This window comes from Leopardus geoffroyi, chromosome C2 (genome assembly GCF_018350155.1).
Source record: "Leopardus geoffroyi isolate Oge1 chromosome C2, O.geoffroyi_Oge1_pat1.0, whole genome shotgun sequence".
In the NCBI taxonomy this organism is placed as follows: Eukaryota; Metazoa; Chordata; class Mammalia; order Carnivora; family Felidae; genus Leopardus; species Leopardus geoffroyi.
This window is the reverse complement of record NC_059333.1, coordinates 62,423,523-62,444,523: the sequence shown is the minus strand read 5'-3', so window position 1 is coordinate 62,444,523 and position 21,001 is coordinate 62,423,523. Positions and strand designations below refer to the sequence as shown.

The following is a 21,001-nucleotide window of genomic DNA, read 5'->3' as shown; positions in this document are numbered from 1 at the left end:
AACATCCTGTAGATTCCTGAGCGCAATGCTTATATAGATACACTATAGGTTTCCAGTGTGTTACATGTGCAAAAAATAGTAAGCTTCTCTAGCCACACCAAAGAAGGTTAGAAATTGAGAAGTTGATAGTGTTATGTTTTTAACACCCCTTTACCACCATGCACACAGTGATACATGCACCTTTCCCAAACTTCAAATAAGCAATAACTGATGAGACAAACTTAATAATTTGCACCATTAGGGATAACATTTTGAATTGAATACAAGTTATAAATGCTAATTATTTGAGGTTAGATAAATGAACCAACTGACCACTTTTATCCCTTCCTCTGGAATTGATTTATTGTCCTTCTTCTGGCTGGTCAGTTAGGGACTAAAGACAAAGGTATTGAAACACTCACAGCTAGAATTAGATGTTCTTTCAAACCTACAATTATTTTTAAAGCAATGTGTAATGACAGATAAGAACCAATGCTATACATGCAACTCAGTTCGTTTTGTGGAAACCCAAAGGAGTACCCAAGCATAAATGACAATTTACCTCTATGAAAATGTCTCTCTTCAAAATTTCCCCTTATTATGACTACTTCCCAATTTGTAACAATTAGGATTCTTTGGCGTAAGCAACAGAAATTGACTGGCTAATTTGATGTAAAAAGTGGTGAGTCTTTGGAAGAATATGGAATAGTTCCCAGGCTCAAAAGAAAAGCAGAAAATATCACCTTGAAGGCACAGAAGCCATGCATCTCCAGGGATGCAAGTTGCAGACAGTAGTGAAAAATAATAGTCCTTTCAGGTGGCTGCCCTTTCATGATATGTATTAGCTAACTATTGCTGCTGAACAAACCAGTCAAAAATTCAGGGACATAAAACAATAGTTATTTTTTATTTCTCACAAGTGTGCAAGTCAGCAGATCCAGACTGGGTTTCACTACATGTGACAATGTACCTTGAGTTGTCAGGTTCACAAAATAAAAATATAGGATGCCCAGTTACATTTGTAGTTTACATAACAAATAATTGTTAGTATAAGTATGTCTCATGCAATGTTTGGAACAATTATACTAAAAAAGTATCTGCTGTTTATATAAAATTCGTATTTAACAGGATGCCCTGTATTTTATTTGGCAATCCCATTTGCCATCTCTCATCCTCCTTCTCCTAGGGCCACCAGGCTCAGATGGGTACATTCTTCTCATGCAAATGGCAGAGGCACAAGACGAAGTGAGTCCAATCGTGCCGACACTTCTCAAGACTCTGCTTGTATTCCCTATGCTTGTATCCTTGGCCAAAACAAGCAGCATGGTCCAGGGATGGAAAAGTGTCTGCTACCCACTGAAGGAGGGGATAGGCATGGCAAAAGATTTGGATACAGGAAAGGTTGAGAATTGGGGACATTAACACAGTCTACCATAAGTTGAATCAGTTTCAACCTCTCTTGAGTCATTCCTTATAAAAACCAAGTTCCAGGGAGGGAGAGTCTATAGTGGCCCATCTTTGGTCACATGCCCACTCCTTGGCCAAAGGAGAATAGGTCACTTGACTGACAGTCCCAACAAACCAATGGCAGTTGGTGGGAGGTGTTTTCTGCAAAGGAATACCAGGGTTGTCTTTCCAGACAGAAGAGGGCATGGATTTTGGCAGATCACATGATATATGTCCACTCCACTATGTCCCTGACTTTGCCTGCATTTCCATGTTGGACCAAACATAAGAGATGTGAGACTTACACAAAAGAGGAGAAGGGATGCATTGGAACCTAGAGAATTGTACAAATTATGTACAGGCATGTCTTTGTTCACAAAAGCCAAGGCAGACCCTGGAGCCCTGGAGATATGGTAAAGTGGGTAAGGAAATTACAAGAAGAATGAGGAAGGGCAATAAAATCATGAGTGGCAGAGGCAGACTGTGTCATAATCCTACTTAATACTGTTGCATTGCACAGCTGAAGGAATCCATGTGTACAAGTGTACCTAGATGTTAGTATTATTTTAGAAACTGTCACTTAATTTTCAGTGCATGGAAAAAATGTACATTTCTTTAACACAGAATTTATATAGATTTCAGTGAAAGAATATCACCTATTTAATAATTCAGAATTAAAGTTACAACTATTAGGTGTGGCATATTTATTTATTTATTTAATTTTTGCAGTGGAAACCTTGAGAATTCCTTTGAATAATGAATTTCACTAGTGTCCTGAAAGCAGGGTATCTGAATTATGTTTTTTACTCAACATTTTAGGAGGTGTTTGTCTAATAAACAATTAATTTTGGAACTAGCAACACATAATAATAGTGTGGTGTCCAAAAGATTAATGACATATTTTAATGAACTTTCATAAAATTTCTTGGCATTATAAGTAGGTTTATATTTATATATTTCCCAGAAATATTGCTCTTGCCAGCTTGGTAGCACATGTAGGCTAATTCTGAAAGCCAAAACACTGTATACATTTTATATAATTTAACCAGAGGTATTGCGGAAATTGACTAAAAAACCACGGAGGATTAAAAAACCCAGTTAAAGCTCACACCATAAATCAACTCCAGATGATTTAAAGAGTGCAATAAAAAAAAGAAATAAACCATTGAAAGAGAAATAACAAATAGACAGAAGTATTTAACTGATTTTATGTTAAGAAAGAAACGTCTATGCGCAAAAACACTAGTAGAAATCATAAAAAAAAAAAAAGCTCACCAAAGAAATGTAAACCTTTTACAAGACGAAAATGTTCATAAAATTAAGAAGTTAAGAATGAATTGTGGAAACTGCAAACAATATGACAACAAAAGATCATTTCCCTAAGGTATACAGGCTGTCATTAATCAGTAAGAAAACAAAATAATCCAGACAAATTAGAGAGATCCCTGAAACCAAATAGGTTGAAAACATCAAATAAATGGTTCATGACATTACATTTAGGAAAATATAATAAAAGACACTAATATCCTATGAATAAATATTGTTGGGGGTGATGCGTGAGTCAGTCAGTTGAACGTCCGACTCTTGATCTTGGCTCAGGTCATGATCTCATGGTTGTGGGATCCAGCCCCACTTTGTGCATGGACCCTGTTTAAGATTCCCTCTCTCTCTTTCCCTCTGCCCCTCCCCTGCTTGCTCTCTCTCAAAAAAAAAAAATGTTGGGGAATACTCCAGAAGAAAATAAAATAACTACGCAGAATATGTGAAGGCCCATGAGCATAAATCAATATTACAGTGGTTTTGATAAATAAACAACTTATGTTTACCAATGAAAATAAGATTATCTTGTTAAACAGTATTTCCTACAGTTGTCCTTACTGAAAATTAAAATAGAGCAAAAAATACTATTTGGAACCACTATTGCAAAGTGAATATGATCTAGAAGAAGACTTAAGTTTAGGAAATCTATAAACCTTAGGTTTTGATCCTAACTCTACAATTACTTAGCTGTGTGAGTCTTACCCATTTTGTCCCCGGTGTCTGCATCTATGAAATGGCGATAAAAAGAGAATACATTTTACTTCCCAGGATCTTTATAAAGATGTTAGGAGGTAATAGAATAAAGACCTTGCATTGCTGCTTTAATCTTATATTATCAGTAATGGTGTAAATGCAGACTGCATGAATGGCTATGGGAAACTAGAAAGGAACTATTAAACCACTAAACTAAAAAAAGTTACATGTATTTATATATATCCACACAGGGGTGCCTGGGTGGCTCAGTCGGTTAAGCGTCCGACTGGCTTGGTCATGATCTTGAGGTCTGTGAGTTCGAGCCCCGCATCGGGCTCTGTGCTGACAGCTCAGAGCCTGGAGCCTTTTTAAGATTCTGTGTCTCTCTCTCTGACCCTCCCCCATTCATGCTCTGTCTCTGTCTCAAAAATAAATAAACATTAGAAAAAAAATTTATATACATCCATACAAATATATATGAATGATTTCTCGTAGAAAAGAAAAAAAGAAGTTAAACCCTGAATACATCTATAATTCAAGAAGCTGGACACCAAGTTTATCTCACTTCCTATATTCCTAACATACACAAATGTTTCTGTGCCCCATGGTTAATTTTGTTTTTAATTAAGAGTCAAAAAAGTTGATAGTGAACAAGGTCATTAGAGGAGTAGCTAAAGAAATACTGATAAAAGCTGTATTTTACTGGCTCAAAATAAAAGGTTGCTCCTTTCTGATAAAAATTCAATGAGATGACTTACTTGAGCTCAGAAAAGTTTGGGGGCAGGCAGGGATTTTCATTAATTTCTTTTTTCAAACACCCTGTGAGTACCTACCATGTTCTAAGTGCCATGGTCTATACAATTCACTGGTCAGGAAAACCAAGGACTTCTCATCTGCGTCTTTCAGTTTAGTGACAGGTACAGGTAAGTAATCCAGCAATGACGATTCAGGGCCATGGTACAGAAATATAGGGCACAATGGGAGAACATAGGAGGGATGCTTCACTCAATAAGAAGTCAGGAGTGGGGTAGGGGTAGGAATGGGGTGGTAAATGACAGAATAGTCTTCCTGGAAAAAGCGAGAAAACAGGATGACAAGTTGAAACCTGAAGGAAGAAAGGGGCTGACCTCATGAAGGACTGGAAGAAGAATATTCCATGTAGAAAAAATAGAATGTTAAATGCCTTGGGGTAAATAAGCATAGTATATTCTAGGAACCAAAATTATTTGATCTGACTGGATGATACAATGAAAAGGGAGGAATACATAAGTCTAGAGAGCTAACCGGGGGCCAACCATGGCTTGTGAATTCATGTTAGGAAGTTTGGATTTATCTTGAAGGCAATGAGATTAATCAGAGAATATTATACTCACATTTGCCATTTATGGAAAAAAAAACTTATTTCAGTGTGATGAATGAATGACAGTGAGCCTGAGGAAAGGAAGGCTAGAGGCAAAGAAATTCGTTATAATGCTCTTGCAGAATCTAACAAAAAAAAAAAAAAAAAGTTTATGGCTCTGGGAATAGGGATTGGGAATAATAGTGAATCTGAGAGAGATTTAAAAGGCATAAGTCACAGAACTCAGGGTCCTTTTTATATGGGGGTAGTAAAGGAAAGAGAGCAGTCAAGGAAGATAATGCTTTTTTTGCTTGGGCAACTGTTTGCATGATGACACCATTCCCCGAGATAGTGAACAAGACTACAAGTGTCATGTAGGAAGGAAGATGATAATTTTGGTTCTGAGTATGTTGAGTCTTGAGTATCTGTGATGTATTTGATGAAAATTTAGAATGGTCCATTGGAACGTAAGTGTAAAAGTCATGAGAAAAATCTGAGCTGCAGATACTGATTTGGGAGTCATACATACTATGGCCTTAGCTTCTGAACTTAGACAATAGATAAGATCATTCACAGTGAGTTATATGAAGGAAGAGAACAGTGATCAAACGTTAGAAATACAGATATTTAAGGAACAGGACAAAGTAAGTCCAAAAGCTAAACTGGAAAGGTTGGCCAGAGAGGTAAGATGAAAAACAGTTGAATCTGGCATCTTAGAAAATAAAAGAATGGAAGAAGGTAGTTATGGTCAACAAAATCAAATACTCCTGAGAAAAATAGGATAATCACAAAATTGTTCATAGGACCTAGAAACTCCATGGTTCAAATTGGTGAGCTTCCTGAGAGCAGTTTTTTTTTTTGGAGGTTAAGGAAAGAATCCAGATTGCACCGTAGGTTGAAGTGTGAATGGGAGATGAAGATGTAATGTAGAACAATTCTTTCAAGATATTTGGAGACAGAGAGTTTGAAAGTAAGATGGTAACATAGAATTTAGGGAGGTATTTATTTCTGGAACAAATGACTACATCAGATATAAATGCTATGGGAAGAAGCTGGTACAATGTACAAAGAAGTGGAAGATAAGCAATAGAGTGAAACCCATTGGTAGTGACCCCGAGGAAGGTGAAATTCAATGTCAACGTGATTACATTTCTGACTATTGAACACAAACACTTTCTGAGTCTCCAGTTTCTGAGATCTAGGACCTGAACATATTGCCCTTAGTTAAAAGAAACAGGGGATCCTGGGTGCCATAAAAAAGCAAAGTCCTTGGATATATATTCCTCTTACAAAATGAGAGAAAATTATGAGTAAATTTTATCATAGGTAATAATTCTCTGGGAACCTGACCACTGGAGATCTTTTCTGTTTTGTAAATTTGCATGTTTTTATATTAGGAATATAAAGTCTCCCCCTCTACATTTTTCTTATGAAAACACATTTATATTTCTTCTTTCTATTCTGTGGCCTGTCTTGCAATTCAGAATTAACCACAAATTGAGTAATATGAGCTCATATAATTATTACATAGCTTCCTGTTGCAGATTTTATATTGTAGAGGAAGATTCCTAGGATGTCTAAATTGTATTCTTGAACACCATCATTGATTTATAGTTCATTGTACTTTTTCTGAAAATGTTCAGAACACTGGCTTATTCAGCTGGGAATTAAAAACTATAAATATTAAACAACAGAACAATTGGACATTCAGGAGCCCCAAGTTCTAAGTCCAGCCATATTTCTTGATGGGATTGCCCTTGACAAGTCATTATTTCTCTCTGTGCCTCATCTTCTTCCTTAAAAACTGGGTATATGGGGCGCCTGGGTGGCGCAGTCGGTTAAGCGTCCGACTTCAGCCAGGTCACGATCTCACCATCCGTGAGTTCGAGCCCCGCGTCGGGCTCTGGGCTGATGGCTCAGAGCCTGGAGCCTGTTTCCGATTCTGTGTCTCCCTCTCTCTCTGCCCCTCCCCCGTTCATGCTCTGTCTCTCTCTGTTCCAAAAATGAATAAACGTTGAAAAAAAAAAATTAAAAAAAAAAAAAAAAAAACTGGGTATAACCTTTTAGGTCCTCATTGTAAAAGTCTGGGAAGGTATATTGCAAGTCAATGTGTGAATACGAGAGAAAGATCCATTAACCCCAGTAGATAAAAGAGAAACAGAAATCCTATAAATACATACTGCTAAATAATGGGAATCAACTACATTCCATTTCTGCCATTGGGTTTGATTTAGAACTACTGGTTTCTACCCAGAAGCCCTGTAAGATGCCATTGTGGGAGAAATGCTAAGGTCATGAGTCCTCCTCCCACTTCCTCCTTGTGGCACTGTGACCTGGTCAGTTGCCCAAGTCCCATCAGTGTCTCCTAACAGAGATCTGCAGCAATCACATGGTTGTCAGACAGCAGTCTCTACAGGCAGAAAATGTTACTGTTTTGTCACCACAGGGCAGGAAGAGAGAGAAAATAAGATCCTTTTATTATTGAACTCCTTAATGCTGTCTTGTTCTCCTCCCTCCCTCTGATACATACTTTCTCAGGGACTGCATAAGCAACTAAGAGTAAAAAAAAAAAAAAAAAAAAAAAAAAAGGAAAATCACAGTCAAACCATAAACTCTGCTATTTGGAATCAGTGCATAACCTCTGTGATGAAATTTGTGAGTAATTCACTTTCCACTTAAGCCTACCAATATGAGATCTAATGTTGCCGCCCTGAACACTAATGAAGGAAGTCAGACGGCAGTACAGCTAGCCCTCGGGGACTCATTTCTCACACCACCAAAAAGTAATTTCCGTCATTTTCAGCCATCTGGTAGCCTGGATTGTGAAGTTGAAGTTTCATTCAAGTATTGCTTAAGAGTGTGGGCCCTGGAGTCTTCTTAGATTCAAATCTGTTTTCTGCTTCTCACCTGGCTCCATCTATATTTCAGTTTCTTACCTGTAAATAAAATGCTCATAGGATATCATTTCTTTATTATAATGAGTTACCAATATAATACTTGAAAAGTACTCTACATAGAGCCTTACATATAATAAATGCTTAAAGTTACCTATTATTAAATTGTTAGTAATAGTGGTGGTGAAAGTATTAGGGGTAATAATATTATTTTTTGTAGCATCTGTGACACAGGCCTTATTAATTCAGTTTTTAGGCTCTAATGTGCATTATCTAGCCTGTTCACATACCAAGGTGATATTTAGACACTTCTATTGTGATTAAATGATGGTTTCTTCATGTGGCTAGATTGTAAGTAAACGGGTGTTGCCACATCCTAATAACACAACTATGCAACTCATACTAAATAACACTTTTCCTTTTCCTGACATTTGGAGGTAAGAATGCACTATATTCATTTGATATACATAAGGAAATAAATGTAGGCAGGCACCATTCAGTGATAAGAAAAAATTATTAATATGGTAAAAATGTGCACACTAATAAAGTCTATTCTAATGAAAAAAGATAATACATTTTCACTATACTCCTCTGTGAAATTCCTACAATACTTGGTCATAGTGGAGAGATTCTTCTAGTAGTAAGACCCATGCTTTTCATCTGCTGAGTCTCTAAAGAGGTCATAAAGTATCCTGGCTTCTTAACATAAAAATTCAAGTGGTTCAAGTCATAAAAGCATCTAGCTCAAGTTTGTTATTTCCAGTGGCATGGACCAGTGCTTCAAACATGGGGTTTTACTGGCATGGTTACATATTCCATTAACTTTTGTCTTTGCAGTTCCACCAAAGATCTCCAACATCTCTTCAGATGTCACTGTGAATGAGGGCAGCAATGTAACCCTGGTCTGCATGGCCAATGGCCGTCCTGAACCTGTGATCACCTGGAGACACCTTACACCAACTGGTAAGCAGCCCTCTAGCCTTCAAGATACAACACATTATTTAACATATCTTTGGGCTTCTGAGATTCCATTGGATCAGAAAGGCAAGCATGTATCTGGTTATTAAAGCACTAATAGAATTGCAATGGGACTTATATAGGGTCCTCCCTGGTCTTTGCTAATGTGTTCATCTCTATAATGTCTACAACCATTTCTTATTTCATTTTTAATAGAACATCACCTCAAGGCAACAAATACAGAAGAATTAAATGCATTAAATGACTTAGTATTATGTCTAAAATGTAGGCCAATTTTGTGCTTGAATGTCTTGGGGCAATGTTTTGTAAGAATTAGATTTAACTAGTCCTTTGCATGTTTGTTTGTTTGTTTTGCTGTTAACTATGGTTTCCTTAACTAAGGTTCCTAAACCTTAACTATGGTTTCCTAATATGTAGCACCTTGTGAAGAAACCTTTCAGGAATAATACAAAATTGTTAGTGACTTCTGATGTCGTCTCCTTGGCATCTGGTTCTGTGAGGGGCATCAGGCATGGACTAAGCTGCATGAGCTCATTATGGGTCCCTACCTATTAATGCAAATTCAGTCAAAGTCAGAAAAATTATTTCCCAGGAATGTCTTCTGCATCCTTCCCTCCCGTTCCAGCACCATCACCATCACCATAACTGAATTTTCGATCTCTGCTGCTTCTGGAACTTCACTTAAATATTATATCAAATTACTTGGGTCCACTGCATGCATACTTTCCTGCTCTACAGATTACATTTTCTTATATGCAATGCCATGGTTTTGTAAATGACGCAGTCTTTGTAGAATAAAGCCTGCTATTTAATTTCTCAGAAAGAGGGGCTATGGATCAATTATTCTTATAAAATGTAATTTATTTTGATAGATAGTCCTCAATTTTAATTGATTTATATCTGATATTCTCTTAAAATTTCCTCATATAAGTATTTAGAGTTCACAACAAAGTCATTTTGGAATGAAAAACTCTAAAAAATTGTGCAAAGCAAGACATACATGGAAACTATCCTGAGGTATTTCTAAAAGGCCAGGATAGTGTTCGCCTAAAGCATCTTTGAAAACTGTATTTTGTGGTTGAGAATACAGGCCTCCATGCCATGTTAGGTCTCAAACTAATTTTTCAAGTGAATTTGGACTAGCCTATGGAATGGTCTCCCTTTTTGACAGCTATTCATATCAAAGGCTTGCTTCTATTTTCTTAAGGGAACGTCACTCAAAACCCACCTTAATTGTTAATGCATGCAACTTGTCATTTATTGACAATATATAAGAGCAATAAATGAGGCATTTATTTGGAAGATCAAACTCATTTCCTTTCAGACCCATTTTATACTTCACATGGAAAAAATGCATATGGAAGGTTGTCTTAAGGGTGAACCTCTGGATATCACACACCTTTCCCTTGGGTTAAATTAAACATCCAGAGCACATTCGGCCTGGATTGAAGTATTTTATGCCCCAATCCCACACCACCTACTCCTTTCTGGTATAGAATTGCTTTGACTGAATGACAATTTGGTCCTTTCTGGTATAGAACTGCTTTGACTGAATGACAATTTGGTATAAAAACTATTGGCCCATATTTAAAGATGTTATACAAGATATCAATTGAAATCAATGAATTTACTATAATGTTATTTTGAGAGATTGTTCATTTTATTACATAGTTTTCCTTTTGGAAAATATCCCATGAGGAAATTCCTCTTATGTATTTCTATTTCCTTTTTTCTAAGCAATGGTTGGTTTTCTATGAAAGAACTCCCTAAATTTTTGTAAATGATTATGAGTTCATGGAATTGACTGTTACTAAACTTAGAGCCAAATTTATTTTGCCCATTTGTAAAAGAATATAGGAAATCATATATAAATTGCATGTTAATGAAGAGGATTTTAAACAAACTGTGTGGGATTTTATGGCATCAAATTCACGTACAGACCATTCTCTTGCTTTCCTCTTGTTTTATTGTCTCACCTTTTCTAATTAATTTAAATATCTATATAAATATATTACTTATACCCTCCTATTTTTTTGTGGAACAAGTGGTAGGAAGAAGAAGGGAAGGAAGATAGATTATATTCAACTTATAATCAAGAAATGAATTACATTAATAAAAAGACTATTGCTTTTTTGTGTACTACTGACTATGAAGTAGTTGGGTTTTTTCATTTTTTATTTTTATTTTGTCTTTGGGGGAGAAATGCTATTCATGACCAGAACCCAAAGATGTATTCTTTTTTATCCTTTGAGTTCAGAAAAATAATGAGATAGAATCAGAGTTTCAAGATTTTTCCATGCTGGGCCTAGCAGTTTAGATCTTCATCTCTAACTCTAGTAACCTTTTTAATGATAGTGAATATCTGATTTGAATCCTGAATAACCTGGTTATCCATGGTGTTTAAAAGTCAACAAAACACCATATCTTCCCATGTAAATATAGCATTTACATACACTCAGAGATCCCTAGAGATTTCAAAATCAGCTTGAAAAATAGGTATACTCATAGGGATTTCCAATAGTAAGGCCAGGGGATCAGCAAACTACAGTCTGTGAGCCAAATACAGCCTGCCCCACTTCTGTACTGCCTAGAGCTAAAAATAGGTTTTAGATGATATTAAATGTTTGAAAAATATAAAAGGAAGAATTCTGTTTTCTGACATGCAAAAATTTAATATTCATATTTGGGCATCCATAAAGTTTTATTGAAATACACCCATGCTTATTCATTTTCTTCTTGTCTATGGCTGCTTTTGTTCAAAAACAGGATAGTTGAATACTTATAACAAAGATGCCTGGGCTTACAAACCCTAAAATATTTTCTATCTGGCCCTTTAGAAAAGTTTGCAGACCGTTGCTCAAGACTATTGCTTGGGGCATAGGACAAGGATTTTCTGCACCAATTTATGACCCCATGACGCTCTGGGGATATCCTCTATTAAGTTCCTAAATACATCTCAAGGGAAAGAACCTTATTCTTCTCTAATCCTTTATCTAGGCCCTGTCTGTAGGTCAAATTCTCTTATGTCACATGCAAAACTAGCTCCCTGCTGCATTCACAGACTCAAGGGCAAACTCCAATTTCCCTTCTAAAGAGTATTAATTTCTAGGCCCACTCTTTCATCTCTTTACATCTGACCTAAATAACCACCTGATCATAATCATATTCCTGCTAACAGGAGAGAAAATTTTCCTTTACTGTTCTACAAAGGAAACTAGGTTTTTTTTGTGGGGGGTTGGATTTTTTTGGTTTTACGTGGGTTTTCCCCTACTTTCCAAAATTTGGAAACAGGCAGTGATCCTTTTCAGTCTATAACATGAAACCTTTCTTGGAGACACTCAAGGAAGAAGCTCTGCCCTGTGTGACAGTAAAACTGTCTGCAACCCGTGGCCGTGTGAGCAAAAAAAAATCTAGTAGCTTTGTTCAATTATTAATTGTGCCTTCAACAGTATAGAGTGTGACTGCCTTGCAGAGGAAATGTACCTGTAATTAGCTCGACCCCATAGGGGCATCGAGCTATGAAAGGGGGAAGAATCCAAGCAGGGTTCACATGTACCTGATTACCTGTCATTTGATGACATAAGGGGGAGAAAAGGAAGAGGGTGAAAGGTGTATTTTTATGAAGACTATTTATTGCCTCTTAATTTAGTTTTTTTTTTTAATTTGGTCACACCATTTTGTTTCTCTTTATTCTGACATTTGAAATTTATTTTTCAAATATGCTGCAAGTGTTTTTAAAGAGGAAAGTTTAAAGAATGGTAAATATTTTCATATATACAGAATCAAAACATATACCTGACTTAGAAGGATGAGAAAGTGGTTGATGAATTCCATGGTTGCCTTTCTTATGCTTCCGACTTCTTAATTTTTCCATTCTCTCCAGTTATTCTGTATAGTCAAAATGATACGCCACGTATGTGGTTGTTAAATGTGACCTATTTTCTCCCTTAATTAAGTTAGACTTTCATAATCCTGTAACTCCCAGAGGGCAATTGCACCGTAACATGTATTTTCTATGGAGTGTTTGATCTCCCTTCTGTGAGTAATGCTGTTCCCATCTTCATTTAACTTTGTTTCTACATCTTTCTTCTCACATTCCAGAGGAAGTCCCTTTCTCAACTGTACCTCATGTGGTATCAGGGTTGCCCAGGGTTACAGAAGGAGTTTCTATGCATTTTGTTTCTACAAAGGTTTTTTTTGCATCCTCAATAGCTTTCTATACCCGCCAAACTCAGCCACACTGAGGACTTAGTCCTTCAGGCTGAGAACAAATTAGCAGGTGCTGTAAAAATTCTCTTGTCCAAGCCAAAAGCCAGATTTGACATTAATACAGAATATAAAAATCTTGCTTAAGAAATATTTTGTTTTTTGATAAGGTAGGTGGGAAAATTTGTACTGGAAGCCAGTAAGAGACCTGCAGGGAGTCTGGAATCCCATTTCTTATTGGATGTTGGTTTTTACACTTGGTCAGAGATTCCCAAATTTGAATCCTTGCCTGGTGATACTCTTGAACTCCATTAATGCTCTAGCTCTGTCTGTCTTCTAATATTATAGGTTAACCAATTATTAATATATGTAGCTTAGACCCTGCCCTCATGGGTTTGAGAGTATATGCAATGTTTAACTAAACTCATTTCTTTAAGCTGATTTCCAGAAGTACATGTTGCAAGTAACATCAGCTCTTTTTAGTTAGCACACCAGAATTAGCATGACTTCATATTTCACACAGAGAACATATCTACAGTTCAAGTTTGAGGAAATTCTTTCTCTGGGGTTTTCTTGTATGGACCTTCCAAAAGATTCTTTGAGTTAATCTTGGTAGTATATGGATGTGGAAGAATCAAACCAGTGACTTTGCTCTTGACCAGATAGTGATAATTTAAGTGAAAATAATGATTCAACCTATTATTTTGATTGTATTCATTTGTTTCTTGCATTTAAACAATTTTCCCTTTACAAAGAGCAGAAAAATAAATAAAAAATCTTTCTCTGTTTTCTTTTCAATATCTTACTTGTATATCAGTTTTAGAGTATGTTACCCATCAACACAGAATAATATCTAGATTAATCTTGATATCCATCTCACAATTTGTACTTTTGGCAAAAAATATTCATAAAACGCTCACTTTGTAAAAGGACAAAATGACGAGAGATATAGACATGGTCCGTGCACAAATGGAGTTTATAGTTCAACAAGAAAGCAGAGCACTAAACTAATAATTGCATGAATAACCACTTAATTAGATTTTTACAATATAAAGAAAAATTATAGCATTCAATAATACTATAAAACAGGGCCATATAGCAAAATCTGCAAAGCCAGCAAAGCTCCCCTCAGGGGAGCTTATGCTGAGACCTTAAGGGTGAATACAACCTGACCAAGAAAAAAAGGGGGTGAAAAATATCCCAGGCAGAGAAGAGAGCATATATAATAATTCATTTAGGAATCCAGGCAAGCATCTTTATGTGAAACCATGATGTTAGTTTTTTTTATACTAACGTTTTTTCTTTAAGCGTATATATATTTTTTACTTTTAAAACTATTCCTGTTTTCTCTTTCAAAGAGCAGAAAAAAATAAACAGAAATCTTCCTATATTTTATTTCCAGTACCTTACTTGTGCATTGGTTTTAAATATACAAAGTAGTATATACTGGTGTATATACATGTTCCCAGTGTAGCAGGTATACAAGCAGTTATTTATGTGTGTGAATGTCTTAAATTCAGGTAAGAAACAAATTCTTTGCCCATGCAGGTGATTCCATAATAGCCTAATCAAGTAAATACAAATTCTTTCTCAGTAGCCTTAAAACAATTGGGTAATTTAGAAAATGAAGACTCTAAAATGTAACCACATGATCACTGGCCTCCAAAAATAACTGGAAAGATCATAATAACTGACACTGGCAACCTTTAAACCATGGGAAGATCTCTACAATCAGATATGCTGGCCATTCTGATAGTGTTGGACAAATGCTGTACCACCACCTCAGCACCCCAGTCTTACCCTACCTAGATTTGTCATCAGATGCCCAGCGTACTCTTCCTGAAGAGAAATGAACCACCCTAGATGCGTTCTTGGAGGACTAGCTTGGATTTGAATGCTCCAGGACATTTTGGAAGCATGGGTTATGAAGGGATAGGTAGCTTAACCACAGACTTTGCACATGATCTAGGAGAACAGAAATAGAGTCCACATCTCTCAAACTCTCGCCATTTCATATATTTGTTGCCATTATTCCAGTCTGTTTTACAATTTAATAGATATAAAAATAGAATTTGTCCAAAGTTATTATGAGAATTAAGCGAACATGAAGGTAAAGTTCTTAGTACAGTGTCAGATATTATTGGTATTATTTTTACTTATTTTATTATTAGTTATCTATATATATCAGCTTTATGTAGTGGTAATTTGGAGGGAGACTGGCAATTTGAACACAACCTCAATCCCATCTTGATCCATTCAAACACAACAACTGAGATTTTTTTTAAATGTTCTTTCTCATCAAAATTGGTCTTAATATTTTATACCTCATATTGTGTTACATTACATTGCATCAACATATCAGTTGTGGTGTTCCTTTTTTCAAAAGGACATGACCATATCTTACTAGGGAAAGATTTTCTAGCATGCCTTATTGATGTCTTCATTCTTCTCCTGGGGACAGTTTTCCTAGGGTCTGGCTATATAATGGCAAATACCTTATTTGCTGTAGCTATATAGAACCTATACCTTGTGAATTACAATGCTTATTATTTTTTTTACAAAACTCTTGTTACGGGTGATGATTATACCATAACACCAGAAAAAAAAAAAAAAAAGAAAAAGATCTACAGTGTTCAGGATTAAGCTATTGAAAGTAACAGCAAGGCTGCACAATAAAAATAAAACAAAAAGAAAACAGTAAATTATAGTTGGGGGAAGCATATTAAAATGATCAGAGTAATCATAAAATTGTTGAAATGGGCAGATATTAGTATGGTGAAATTTATCAAGATAAGTATAGGTTGATTTACTTGGGAGCCAAACAAACTGCTATAGAAGAGCAGACAATAGGACTGGCGTTGTATTTGATAAGGCTTACTTATCCAAGAAAAAGTCAGGGTAAGTTGTATAATTAATTTTGGAATCTTGACTGTGAATGTCAGCTAGAGTCTATCCTAAGATCCCTCATGAAGTGTCAGAGTCTGACTGATTTAGGTCCTTGCTAAGACTGGCAATCCTGGGTCCCAAGAATCAAGGCATTTACCCCAGGTGGTCAGAAGCAGAGAGGTCAGAGGACAAGTTCAAAGAGATGCTAAAGGTAAGAGATACAAATTGTCTAAGCCAGAAACTTGAGAGTGATCCTAGACTCTTTCTCTTTCTTTTCCCCATCAATAACTCATTTGACACATTGTTTTGATTCTACCTCCTTATTGGCTATCAATCCATTCCTCTTTCCCCATTGTCATTGTCACAATATAGATAAGCCAACATTTTTCTCACCTGAATTTCAATAGTTTTCCAGTTGGACCCCTTGCTACTAGACATTTCCCCCTAAAACACTATTCCTAAATGTAAAATTGGTCAAGTTAGTTTTCCTACCTAATTTCCAAATGTTCCAATGCCTTTGGGATAAAGTTCAAACTACTTAGCATAGCCTTAAAGCCCTTCATCCAATTTCTCCTATGACTAGGATGGGGCCTGAAATTCTGCCTAACAAACACCCAGGTGTAATATCGTTTCTGCGAGTCCATGCACCCCGTGTTAAGCATCATCTTGGATTTTGAGATCAAAATAAATTGAAAGATACTGGAATGTATAATAGCCTAGCACAGAGAAACACCTAGGTAAGTCCCACAATGTATGCACTATTCACCAAATATTATTACAATGTTTTATATTTTAAGTTCTCTGTTCCACCCCAGAAATTCAGACATGATTCAGAGAATAATAAAATCTCTGTAGTCTTGAGAAATAGGATTGATCCTTGCCTATCAAGGTTGGACCATGATCAGCATTATATTGGAGCTTTATAGAAATGTAGAATATTGGGCCCTATTCCAGACCCACTGAATCAGGATCTGCATTTTATCAAGATCCCCTGGTGGTGTGCACATTAAACTTTGAAAAGCCCTAGACTAGTGGTGAAGAGTCTTTCTTTGTATGCAGAAAAAGCTTCTTTCCTAAATACATAAAGTGTAGAAATGAAAGAACTTTCCCCACTTTCCTACAAATTAGTAACCCTAAATTTCACCCATTTCTTTCTTCTCTCCAAATGTATTTCTACCAAGAAACCAGGAAAAAAATGATGTAGGAGCAAGGGTGGTGTTAACAATACTGAGCCATTGAATATTTATCACTTGTAAAGGAGAGTATCTGATGCTTTACCTACCCTATCTGATGCTGCTAAATATTGCAGGAAAATGTAGCCTGGTAGATGAAGAAATACTGCCTGAATGACAGGAGCCGCTTTTCTCATCATTTTTTATAATGGCTTTATCTGCAAAATGTGGGCAATATTATGTGCCCTGGCCGCCTCCTGCTGTTGCTTTGGGGGATCAAATGAGATCATGAGTATGAAAGTAGTTTGAAAAGTGTAAGTTTCTCCACAAATGTAAGCAATTAAGAGAAAGAGTGAAGTGGTGGAAAGAATGAATACAGAATTTAGAGTCAGAAAATCCTGGTTCAGGTCTCTGCTCTCTACCATTTACTTTTTGGGGGGTTGTTAGGTAAGTCGTTTAAGCTCTCTGCTTTCCATCCATAAAATATAAATATAATGCTTGCTCACCTGCCAGAATTCATATGTTGTCTCCAGTGATATAATGTATATTGAAATGATTTATTAATGATAAAGCATTATTCAACTGCTGGTTGTTATGACTGTTATCGTAGATTCTGCAAGGCAAAATACTGACTTTAAATTACAGTAGTCATTTTTGTTATTATTTGGATAGTAGAAAGGACTAACTGCAAGAATATGAAGCACTCTATTTGACGAAAATAAGTAATAAAACCAGAGTCTCTAGATAGTCTAAAGCAATGGTTCTCAGACTGTGGTCCCTAAACCAGCAGCATCAGCGTCACCTAGGAACTTGTTAGAACTGCAAATTATCAGACTACCCCCCCGCAACACCAGGCCTACATGAATCAGAAAATCTAACCCTAGTGATTTGTAGCTTAACAAGCCCTCCAGGTGATTCTGATGCACAATAAACTTTGAGAACTCCTACACTAAAAATATGCTTTTTTTTGAGATAGGACTGTATGCTATTTTTTACCAAGCATGAGTAACTTGAGATTCTTTATGTGTGATAATAAATCAATAAGGAATGTTTTGACGACCTGGGGTGTGTGCGTGTGTGTGTGTGTGTGTGTGTGTGTCTGTGTGTGTGTTGTAAGTATGGTGTGCATGTTTAAAATCATTTGAGGGGCACTTGGTTGAGCATTGGACTCGAGTTCAGCTTAGGTCATAATCCCAGGGTCGTGGGATTGAGCCCTATGTTGGGCTCAACGCTGAGCATGGCACCTACTTGGGATTCTCTCTCCCTCCCCCTCACTCTCTGCCCCTCTCCCCTGCTTGCACTCTCTCTTTCTAAAAAAAAAAAATTAAATAAATTTAAAAAACTATTTGATATACAAATGCACTATCACAACTCTGTGGTTAGCCTTTTTTTGTCACTTTAGATGAAGAGGTTTAGAAGTGTAACAACTTGCACAGAAATTTCCACTTTGTCTTTTTCCATCTACAGTCTGATGATGTTGGAGACTAACATACCACTTAAAATGTTCACACATTTCTGAAATCCTTATCCTTCTTTAGGAATATTCATTTTCAGATCTCTCAGTGCACTGAGGTTGCAATTGATTCTAATAAAACAAAGAAATCTCAATAGGTAACTCAAATGGGGTGGCCCTGCCTATGGAAGACATGCCAGCAAAATTACCCCATGTCATTCAAGAAACATTAGTAAGAAGCAGACTCCTTTATAAAAACTCCCTTGCCATTTCTCTTATGTGTTGTCACCTACTTTCACTTTATGGATCAAATCTGGTGTTTTTCTCAAGTTGGTCAACAATTGAAAAGCCCAGAACGCTTTGTGAAATAACATGGTTGTCAAATTGTGACTTAGTGTGCAGTTGACGAAAGTGTTAAAATCTGATGAAGGAAAGAGAAAAGAGGAAAAAAACCTTTAATAATTCAGTTGGCAAATATCAATGCAAATCAGATCTAATTCTTCAAGGTATTCCGGTAATAAAAACTGAAATGTCAGTCTTTGAATGACATCAGTCCTCTTTCTTTTTATTTTTTTATTTATTTATTTTTTTTTTTTGGCCTGGTCACTGAGGTTTTATGCTGTTTTGACTGTGGAAAGACAGATCCGGATTGGGGAATGAGGGATTTAAAAGGCAGTCAGGAAAACAGTTACTGAAAGTTAGTCTTTATAAAGCAATGAGGAGATATTCTGCATTTAAAAAATTCCTACCACCAGGGGAGCCTGGGTGGCTTAGTTGGTTGAGCAACTGACTTCAGCTTATGTCAGGATCTCACAGTCTGTGGGTTCAAGCCCCGTGTCAGGCTCTGTGCTGACAGCTCAGAGCCTGGAGCCTGCTTTGGATTCTGTGTCTCCCTTTCTCTCTGCCCCTCCCCTGCTCATGCTCTGTCTCTCTCTGTCTCAAAAATAAATAAAAACGTTAAAAAAAAATTTTTTTTAATTCCCACCACCCAATAAATAGGTAGATAGATAGAGCAAGCCATGGGAAAACTGCTTCAGTGCAACAAATTGTGTATTCCAGAATTTCAGCTTAGAAAAAAAGTCATTCCAAATATAACATATAGTACTGAAGACCTGGCTGCCCATAGTTTAGAGTCACTTACTTGGTATGGAGACAGAGATGGGCAATTCTTTGGGTAACTCTGGGCTTTAGAGAGCTTACTTTAGTAGGCAACTGGAAGAAGACAGATGTTCTTTAATGGGAAAAGAGGCAGACATCTTTTATTTTCCAGCAAAACAATTAATTTTGATGACTATTCTTGTTGCACCTGTAATGACTTCTATAAGGCCACTTACTTAAAATAATTAAATAAGCTCACTATTTTTTTTTTTTAAACTGTCACTATGGTGTATTAGCTGGCATGGGCTGCCATAACAAAATACCATAGACTAGACAACAGAGATTTCTTTTCTCACAATTCTGGATGCTAGAAGTCCATGATTAGGGTGCAGCGTGGTCAGGTTCTGGTGAGAGCTCTCTTCCTAGCTGGCAGATGGCCAGCATCTCATTGTGTGCTCACCAGACCTCTTCCCACAGAGAGGAAGAGTAAGCATACTCTCTGGTACCTCCTATTATAAGGGCCCTAGTCTACCATGAGAGCCCCACCCTCATGACCTCCTCTAAAATTAATTACTTCCCAAAGGCCCCATTTCCAAATATTATTACATTGGGGGTTAGGGTTTTAACATGTGAATTTTGAGGGAACACAGTTCAATCCATAGCATGTAGTATCTGATCTCATGATGCTGACCACCTGGACTTCCAGCTATCTGTCTTTGTCTGTCATCCTGAGCACCTGAGATTTGCAACAGCTCTATTCTCACGTTTAAGACTAGATAGATCACAGAGTTAAATCTTCTCTTAAACTCAGGATATTCGGCCATAATCCAGAGACCAGATGGGAATGGCATTACCACTCTATTGCTTGCTCCCCTCCCTGATATCCTGTCAACAGAGGAAACCCCAGGTGTCTCCTCCTTATGGAGAATGCCAAAGAACCCTAGGAGACCCAAAGCATGTCCCATTCAGTTATTCCTATAACACCCCCAGGCCTGGCTGAAAGGAAAATTTGTTTTAACAATGTGAGTAGCTGTAACTCTCTACTATTGGCAGTTCTATTGCTGATTGTTGGTAGAAGAGGTGATTCCCACAGAACATTAAGCACTCTGAGGTCCCCACAAGAGGCTGATTCTGCAGCTGGATGTCAGAGTGGATCAGGGGCTGTGCTGTGGCTAGTGTGCAATGTTGCTAAGCCTGTAAGAACTTATGTGATTCCTCAGCTTTTCCATTGGTGTCGCTCTGCCAAGAAAGTGTCTGGCAGTGTCAGTAACCCACAATCTTATTTGTCAGGCTGTGTAAGGGTGGGCGATTGGGTGACTACAGAAGGTGTGAAAGGCTGCTACCATGGCCAGCCTATCAGCATCACATCTTGCTTCTAACCTGATCTAATAGCACCTTCTTAATAGAGATAGGCTAAGAGTTGTTTTAGCAGATCCAGAAAAATCTATCTGTGATCTTAGCTGGTTAAGGTGGTACCTTCCTGAATTCAAACAGATTCTCAATATCCACTGAAACATCAAGATAAAGAGCTTGTGCC

At 36.9% G+C, this 21,001-nt stretch overlaps 1 protein-coding gene across 6 annotated transcripts in view; it reads left to right on the top strand.

Moving 5' to 3' along the window:
- LOC123575924 (limbic system associated membrane protein) overlaps positions 1-21,001 on the top strand; it is an 823,468-nt gene that overhangs the window by 577,988 nt on the left and 224,479 nt on the right. For all 6 annotated transcript variants that reach the window (XM_045436945.1, XM_045436948.1, XM_045436944.1 and 3 more), the window contains one exon: positions 8,509-8,634. In XM_045436945.1, the coding sequence (XP_045292901.1) occupies positions 8,509-8,634 (126 nt within the window). The remainder of the gene's footprint in view (positions 1-8,508; positions 8,635-21,001) is intronic.